Below are 8,929 nucleotides of genomic sequence, written 5' to 3' on the forward strand. Positions count from 1 at the left end.
CAACTATAAAATACGTTTGTTATAGCACCTGAAGCCTTTTTCAACACATCTACACGCAGGTAAATAAATTTACATAATGATTATATCAATGCATGTTTATGTTATTGCTTGCTCTTCCGCTTCCACTCGGTTTCGTTTGTTTAAATGTCTGTATAAATATAAGTTTTGACATTCTCATACTCATTATTCGTGGCTTCTTAATCCTTCAATTTACTCTGCCGGTAAGTCCTTGCCACTGCATATACATATAATTCGTTTTTCTTTCTTGTTTCAATATCTAAATATCCGCATGCATGCACTTTTACATCATTAGTTATGTGTTCAGCAATCTTGTTTGATTGTCTTATACTTGATACCAAAATTGTCTTATTTTTTCGTTGAAAAATCCGTGTTTCTGCTTAATTTTTCATATGATCATTGGTTGTAACTGACTTATATTACCCAGAATCTGATTGTTTATTAGTTGTGAATATGATTTTTTTTCTTAAATTTGGCCTTTTTGCCATTGTTTGCAGGGGTGTTCTAGATTTTGAGTTCATTAGAAACAATAAACAAGCTTAGTGTCTTTTAGTGTCTTTTGTTACCAGTACCCAGATAAGATTTGAGTTAATGGACTTGAAAAAGAGCAAAGAAACGGGTAAAATTGAGTATGGAGAGGTAGGCTTGGGGTTCAATTTGATAAGGGCAAGAGCAAAACTTACCGAAAAGGATACATGGGGAAGAGCCACAAGGAGTCTTAGCGGCAACGATATGATCTTCCGAGCTGATAGAGTTGATCTTAAAAATTTGGATGTTCAGTTGGAGAAGCACTTGAACCGGGTTCAGCCAATTAACTCCAAGCCACACCTGCCTACAGAAGACTGGGAGCTTGATCTGTCTAAGCTGGATATAAGATACTATAAAGCTCGGGGCTCGTATGGGACTGTTTATAGGGGTACATACGATAAACAAGATGTTGCAGGTAATCACAACATCACGAGTTTATTTTTGGTTTTTCTTATGTGGTGTAACTTCTGGTCTATTACCATTCTCCGATGTTAATGCTTTTTTTTATGAGGACATCACTCGTTAAAATGTTATACTTTTTTTTTCTTCTGTAACAACACAAATGAGGTCCATGTTTGCTCTGTTATAAATTGCAAGACTTTGTCCATGATTTTCTTTAGCTTTATGCCAGGCATGCCTTCCTCTTTGTTTGTCCTAGTCGGTAAGTACAATACCAAATGAGTAAGAATTAGTGCATCGAGGTTTAACAATTTGTATCCTAGTAATTTAGTATAACAACCATATGAGGCACTGGGATCCATATGATTACCTATGCATGCTAAAGCATTTTTCAGAACATCCAAGGTCTATAAGTCAATTTTGTGCGTGTTGCTTTAGTAAGGTTTCTCCTTTGGAGATGCTTGTTGGGACGTGCTTCTTACTAGTTTGATAAAAGGATCTATATTTACCCTACTAACTTGGTCTGGAGTTGTTCATACAAATGCTCATGTAAGAAAGAAGGTACTATTACGTAGGAGATGTGTGTATAATCTATAAAATTTCAGCCGTTCGAGTGCAGTTTTTTTGGTTGTTCACAATGAATTGGATCCATCAGTTCTGAATTGGATCCATCAGTTCCAGACCTCTGGTGTTAGTACATCTTCGGAGGGTTGGCTTTAAATCTAGTTGACACAAAAAGTGATACTAGCTTTTGTTTGTATATATGCTTTACATTCTATACCTTCCTATTTGTTTTAGAGATCTTACCATACTTTCATCACTTATAACATAGTGAAGCTGCTGGATTGGGGAGATGATGGGAAGGCCACTAGTAAACAAACTGCGGCTGTGAGAGCAGCGTTTAGACAAGAAGTTTCAGTTTGGCACCAGCTTGACCATCCAAATGTTACAAAAGTATATATATTTCACATACATTGATTGCTTTTTCTACTTACTACAAAATATTTGTTTTAACTACGTATATGCGTTGGTCTCTTCAAATTTTCACGACGATCCAGCAATTTTTCTGACAGTGTCTTTTTTATGATATTCTGAATCTTATACCATTTATTTGAAGTCTCCAATTTGATGTTCATCCGAATGCTTGACTGCAGTTTGTTGGTGCATCGGTGGGGACTTCAAATATTAAAATTCCTTCTAAAAGCTTTACGACCAATGAGCCTGCTAACCTTCCAGCAAGGGCATGTTGTGTTGTCGTAGAATTTCTTTCTGGAGGAACATTGAAAGACTTATTGTACAAAAACAGAAAAAGAAAACTTCGCTTTAAGATCGTGGTCCAGCTTGCCTTGGATTTAGCTAGAGGGTGAGTTTATATTCAATGTTTACATATAAAACTTGATAGTAGCGATCCATAATTGATATTTGTCTTCACTCTGCAGTTTGAGCTATTTACACTCAAACAAGATTGTACACCGGGATGTGAAAGCTGAAAATATGCTACTGGATGCCCGGGGAAATCTAAAAATAGCTGATTTTGGACTTGCTCGATTTGAAGCTCTGAATCCGGAAGATATGACTGGTGAAACTGGAACATTTGTGTACATGGCACCAGAGGTAACAGTGCATACCTGACGTGGATTCTTCACTTTTCTCTTCTTCTTTTTTTCATACCACTACCGTCTGCACTGCAAAATATAAATTTGAGGACTCAACAATATGAGACCAGACTACACAGTTACCTACAAACAACAGTGACAGTGCCGATACCTGCATTATTTATTATCTTCATTTCAAATGATGCCATCTTGTTTCTTGTTTATCTCTTTTATATGTCGAAACTGATTTATATTATTTTCACCATCTAATACACATCCAAAGACCAGACATTATTTAACCCTACTTAACTCTCTACTTATCTAACTCTTAGTCAGCTGAAATTATTTTTATGTTAAAGTCGTGTATTAAAGAAAATGCTTGCTTGTAAGTTGTTTTAGTCGACATCTTATAAGGTGGGAAAGGGCCCGATCCTGAACTCTTTTCAGCTTTTCTATGTAGTTTCAGATTTTGATGAACTGATCTAAATCACGAGCCTTGGTCAATGTATTACTATTTATTTTCGTTTTTGTTATAGATTTAATATGATCCTTCAATACCCTCCTAACACCTTATGTTTTCGGAGGAAATTAAATATTTGCAGTTATTCATGAGGAATTTGATATAAGAATGTTAACAAGGTGGTGTTTGTAGGTTATTGATGGCAAGGCATATGACAGGAAATGTGATGTCTACAGTTTTGCTATATGTCTATGGGAGATTTATTGCTGCGATCGTCCTTATGCAAAACTCAGCTCAGCTGATGCATCATCTCAAGTCGTCCAGCAGGTCAGCCTTCTGAATGATAAAGATTAATATATATAATAAAATGTTTTTATTAATCTTGTCACTGAAAGAGTGTTTGTAAAATTGATAGAATCTGCGGCCTAAGATCCCGAGATGTTGTCCGAGTTCATTTGCAAACATAATGAGAAAATGTTGGGATGCAAATCCAGAGAACAGACCCAGCATGGAAGAGGCAGTGAGAATGTTGGAAGCGATTGATACTAGCAAAGGTGGCGGAAAGGTGCCAAAAGACCAGGCCCGAGGTTGTTTCTGCTTTGCTCCTGCTGCGGGTCGGGGTCGTTAAATAACTATTTATCTTTCGTACAGATACAGCCTTTTTCGTTGTTCTTTTGATTAAGGCGTTGAGCTCTTGCTCGCTGCTATGATTTTATCGGTACAACTTTTTAACAAAATATATCATTAATTACATAAATGCCCATTGTTCCGGTACAAACTGATTTTTTTTACAAATATTAACAAAACGATGGTGCAGTGGTTGACCTAGACTAAAATTGTGTGCGTGTATAGTCAATTATAAAAATTACAAATATAAACACATGTCCAAGAATTATGTGCTTCCAATTTTTATGACAAAAAATCATAAATTATATTTATCTTTCTTAGAACTGAAATTAATTAACAAACATAACAGTATTTGACCCGTTGGGTCAAGTCTCGATTCCAAATCCGAAGGTCAAGTCTCGATTTCGAGTCAGATTATGCCGAAGCCTACAGACCCAAATACAGTCAACCACAATCCCCTAAAAAACCATAATTTATTGGTGAAAATGATAGTAGTACTGTGTCTTATAAACTAATACAAGTCGTAAATCTTCTCGACGTGGGATTGGGGTGTTACAAACCCCCTCATTTAAATTCCTGACGTCCTCGTCAGGCATGACATAGGCCTATAGGACCAAGATCGTGCCTCTCTAGCCATTGTGACATATTATCGGCTGGTTTCGTATCCTCACCTCCAGACCTCTTGCCATTATGAGATAATACCACGAGCTTTCGTGTCCCCACCTCCACCAACCTGATGCATCAAGATTTCGAGAGTCGGCATTGATGTCATATGTGATAAATAACACGCACCCCACAGGTCCCAAAAAAAGATCGTAATTTTATTGATATTATAGGGAGAATTTCGTATAACAGTAAATTGGAGGTTATTGGACGAAATAAAGATCAAGGGTGGTGTTTGAGGACGGAGGAAGGTTATGTATGTTGGTGGCTGAGCTTGTATGTTGACTCCTTAAGAAAGAATAGGGTTTTGTTATTCTCTATCAAATGTCGACTCATGTCTCATACAAGTGCCTACGTACCCTATTTATAGGGATCAAGGCTCACGTAGTTCTTGGGGAACAAGTCACATAGGCTAGGGTTAAGGTTCTTCAACCCGTGCAGCCCGGAGCCCATGATAAAGTCAGGCCTTCAGCCAATTAGTCATGTAAATCTCGACCGACACCACACGCTTCCTACAATCTCGCGGTATCTCCGCATTTATTCCCGTAATTGTGGGAATAACCCGTGCCGGCCCCGAAATTTACGAGCAACTCATTCATCTATGAGTCACTTTCCATGTTACACACAAAGTTCTTTAATGAGGGCCGACCTGGTCACCCCAGCCCGCACCGCCTTTCTTCTCATTAAATAAATAAGATGTTTCCTTAATTTTCATAAGATGTGGGCTCATGGGCCCAGCTCGCATATGGGCACCTGAGCCCAGCTCGCTCGTCACGAGCCCAGCTCTCACGTGAGAGCCCAGATCACACGTGAGAGCCCCGCTCTCAGGTGAGAGTGTGAGCCCCGCTCAAAGGTGAGATCCTGTCTCACAGGTGAGAGCCCGGCTCACACGTGAGAGCCCGACTCACATGTGTGAGATCCGCTCACATGTGTGAGCCAAGCTCACATGTATGAGCGCAACTCACAAGTGAGAACCCAACTCTCATGTGACGTGATGACACTTAAGTGCGACCCATACTTGTTTCAATTTTTTTAGGGCCACACACTAATATTCACCATCTTTTAGAGATGTCGAGTGTGTCTTCAGCCCGCTCCTACGGATCGCTCGCTCTTCTTCAAGCCCGGCTCATTCCTCTGCCAGCCCGACTCACACTTCAGCTACTCCATCTCCATCAAACCAATACCCACCTGAGCAGCGATGCTCGAAGGACTTTCAACGCGAGCTGACCTCCCTCTCTGGCCATCTCAACCAACCTATTTCTCCTAGCTCTGCCATCACCCCTCAAGGGGCCCTGAACATTGCTAGTGTTGAGAACTCGATGCGAGTAGGTGGCTCCAGCTCACTGGACATTCACCTTGACCCTAACCCTGAAGACTACACCGGGGAGACTAATATCTACGACTGGAGAAATAGGCCCGTAGAGCTTTTTAAGATACCGAAATCTCTAGGGGTGGAGGAACTTTTACGTCGCGATCCCGCTCTAATAGACAAAGAACAGACATAGGATATTCTTAGGGATATAGCTGAAGAGAGAGAGAGGCTGCATTAAGCAAGCTGCAGTCAATGACCTCGACCCTATTCATCTTGACTCTGAGTCCACTGACAACGACCTGGGGAGTGCCTACTATGACACTAAGAGAGGGAAGGAGCCTGTTGCCGCAGAGTATCCCATCTTGGGGCTCGAGGGTGAAGAAGACGGCTCACATTGGTCTTACGATTCCCGTCAAAGCGAGGAGGTGGCAGATGTGACAAGTCAATTCAAAATATGCAACTATAACTACGTTCTTGCGGCTTCTCCTAAGCCTTACATACCTCCTACCCAGCCCGAACTTGAGGGTGAAATCATTTTTAGGAAGCAGATCATCCCATATGGGGAAAAGAGTTCTATCACGGCCGAGGAGATAAAGGTGCTCGCTTGTCCCGACCTGCCCACCTCCCTCACTCAAAAGTATCTAGCCGAGCCCATCGAACAATTCCAGCTCGAGGGTCACGTTATCTTGCCCAGGCCGCACATGCGATGCTATAGGTTCAATAACCAGGAGAATGGAGGCAGGGTGCCTCACATGGTTTTGTCCACCTTCTTGCTAAGGCTAGGAATCTCTTCACCCTCCACCCTTTAGTTAAGGACGTTTGTGAATACTACCAGCTCGCACCCCTTCAGATCAACCCGAATGGATATCGGGCCACCCTCGCTCTATACATCATGTACCATAAGTGTGGGTACCCTCCTCTAACCGCGAGGCATGTAGGTTACTTTCTCAACTTGAAGCACTCTCCAAACGACTTTGGGTATTTTTATCTCTCTATCTGGCCATGCTTCAACAAGAAAAACATCATCCACAACGGGCCGAGCAACTTAGGGAAGTGGAAGATCCCCTACTTTTATATTCACGAGGTGCCTCAAGTTCAGACTCACTTCTACTATAACCCATTTAAGATAAGTCCTTTCTGGCCGCATTTCTTTTCTTTATAATAGTTCTTTCTTAACAATCAACCTTTTTACTCATCTCCAGCCACCCCGCCTCGTACTGTCCTCAATGGACAGGAAAAAATAAACGTGGACAGCCTTCTAGGACTTCCCAAGGCGGACATGGATATCCGAAAACTCATAACGACCTCGAATCTGGTCGCTTGTAGGGTTTTGAAGGAAGGAGTGAGGCTGACTCCTCAAAAGAAGAAGTAAAAAAAAAGAGCCAGAAAGGGTAAGAATATCGGACCCGCATATACGAGCCCACGTGCTCGTATTTTTATATTTCCTGCACGCGTCTCACTTTACATTGAATTTCAATTTCCTGCATCTCTTACCTGCTCGCATTTTTTCTTGAGTTGTTTAAGATTTTATCCTGTACGCACCTTGCTGTGACTAATATATTTTTTATTGTCACCTTTCAGAAATGGCCATATCGCCCATTCCCTTCATGGAGGAGGCTGAGCAAGCCGCGACCTCGGGCCCAGTTCAGCCTGCATCTGCGACCACGGCGACTCGCACTCAAGTTAATCCTCCAGCTCGCATGACCACTCTTACCGAGCACCTCAAGAGTGGAGGGCCCTCTCCTTGGCTAAAAAGGCATCGGGGCCCTAAGGATGGAAAAACTGGCGAGCCCGACCCGAAAAAGGCTGCTCCATTTGATGCCCCTCTCCCCCCTTCTTCCTCTACTAATGCAGTCGCGACCATATTTGGTCGGCTCGCTCAGGTTCATGTCAGCGACCAGGATGTGAAGAATTGGACTTCTACTTCTCTTAAGGCCAATAATGACGCGCTGACCCAGAGATGCGGCTGAGGTGTACTACCGCCATCTATCTAGGGCTCGAGAAATATGAGCCATCAGCCAGACCAACTTAAAGCTCGACTCCAAGGTAAAGTCCCTCCAGAGCAAGGTCAATGAGCACGGGCAGGATAAAGTTAAGCTTGTGAATAATTACAACCAGAAGATGCTTGATCTGTCCTCTACTCATGAGAAGGCGCTAAGGGACTAAAAGGAGGCCCATGACCTGGTCGCGGATGAGTGGAAGAGGGAGAAAGAGGCCCTCGAGGAGAAGGTGCTCGAGCTGACATATAGCAAAGGGCCAAGGGCTCATGAGGGATGTGAGAGGAGGCACGAGGCTGTTGTAATAATTGGCATATCGCTGACACTTATCACAAGCTCGAGAGAATTCAAAGACATCTTTTTTCAGCGTTGGCCAATAGTAACCCTGACGAGGGATTTTGTGAGCTAGAGAGCTACCCCGAGTGATTGTTACAAATGCCCCGTGCACCTTTCTTAGGATATATTTACATTCATCCCCATCTATGCACTTGAGGAGTGACACACTGAACCCTCTTCTGTATAAGACCCTATCATATATCACATATCGGGCTACCTTGTACTTTATTCTTCTTGCCTCGTTCTTTTCATCTAGAAGTGATCCTTCCTTAATGTAAGTTAAGATAGGTATCATCCATGTGGGGCCAAGCTCACTTCCAATGCTACCCACTTCGTGTTCGGGCACACTAGGCTGCCTCTGTATATCGAGAGGCACGACCCCTAACAGAGTGGCCTCACGATGCGAGCCAAGCTTAGCCAGCTCGTCCGCGCCTTCATTCTGCCCGCGCGGAATCAGTTCCAGCATCACCTCATTGAACCTTGCAATTATCCTCTGCGCACACTTCAGGTAAAGCTCTGTTCTTGACCCCTTAGTTTGGTACCCCCCGTTTATCTGATAGACCACGATCATGGAGTCACTGAACACATTCAAATTTCCCACCTTCATTTCCAGAGCTAGCTTGAGACCATTGATTAGGGCCTCATACTCAGCATCATTGTTGGTTGCATGGAAGGCCAGGTGGGTTGCGCGTCTGATCTTGTGGGTCTCTGGGCTGATTAGCTCAATCCCAGCTCCTGCCCCATCTCCGTAAGAGGCTCCATCCACAAATAGGCTCCACCATGGGGCACTATTTTCGCTTTCCAGCCCGACCTCTTCTGCACTAGGCATGACAATAAGGGTTCCCTGCTCCACTTCTTGATGTGGAGGGAATTCTATGATAAAATCGGCCAGGACTTGGCCTTTGATTGCGGTCCTTGGCTTATAATCCACCTCAAACTGGCTGAGCTCAACCGTCCACTTCAGCATTCGACCAGAAGACTCCGGTTTGTGCAT

General features: G+C 42.8%; 2 protein-coding genes across 2 annotated transcripts; one reads left to right on the forward strand and one right to left on the reverse strand.

The window, feature by feature from the left end:
- Nucleotides 1-380: 380 nt before the first annotated feature.
- LOC141678716 (serine/threonine-protein kinase 52-like) lies at nucleotides 381-3,765 on the forward strand. The gene is made up of 6 exons (XM_074485082.1): nucleotides 381-961; nucleotides 1,778-1,899; nucleotides 2,100-2,308; nucleotides 2,385-2,559; nucleotides 3,193-3,327; nucleotides 3,416-3,765. Exons 1-6 carry the CDS (start codon nucleotides 610-612, stop codon nucleotides 3,626-3,628), a joined length of 1,206 nt encoding a protein of 401 aa, XP_074341183.1. The 5' UTR covers nucleotides 381-609; the 3' UTR covers nucleotides 3,629-3,765.
- Nucleotides 3,766-7,756: 3,991 nt separating this feature from the next.
- Nucleotides 7,757-8,929, reverse strand: LOC141680330 (uncharacterized). The gene has a single exon (XM_074486587.1). The coding sequence runs from the start codon at nucleotides 8,927-8,929 to the stop codon at nucleotides 7,757-7,759; it is 1,173 nt and encodes a 390-aa protein (XP_074342688.1).

This window comes from Apium graveolens, chromosome 8, assembly GCF_009905375.1.
Source record: "Apium graveolens cultivar Ventura chromosome 8, ASM990537v1, whole genome shotgun sequence".
NCBI lineage: Eukaryota > Viridiplantae > Streptophyta > Magnoliopsida > Apiales > Apiaceae > Apium > Apium graveolens.

Bases quoted from the DNA above. Each gene is read 5' to 3' on its own strand.
- LOC141678716 (XM_074485082.1), top strand. From the start codon at position 610: ATGGACTTGAAAAAGAGCAAAGAAACGGGTAAAATTGAGTATGGAGAG. The intron at 2,309-2,384 runs GTGAGTTTATAT...TTCACTCTGCAG, and splicing joins GCCTTGGATTTAGCTAGAGG to TTTGAGCTATTTACACTCAA. The intron at 2,560-3,192 runs GTAACAGTGCAT...TGGTGTTTGTAG, and splicing joins TTGTGTACATGGCACCAGAG to GTTATTGATGGCAAGGCATA.
- LOC141680330 (XM_074486587.1), bottom strand. From the start codon at position 8,929: ATGCACAAACCGGAGTCTTCTGGTCGAATGCTGAAGTGGACGGTTGAG.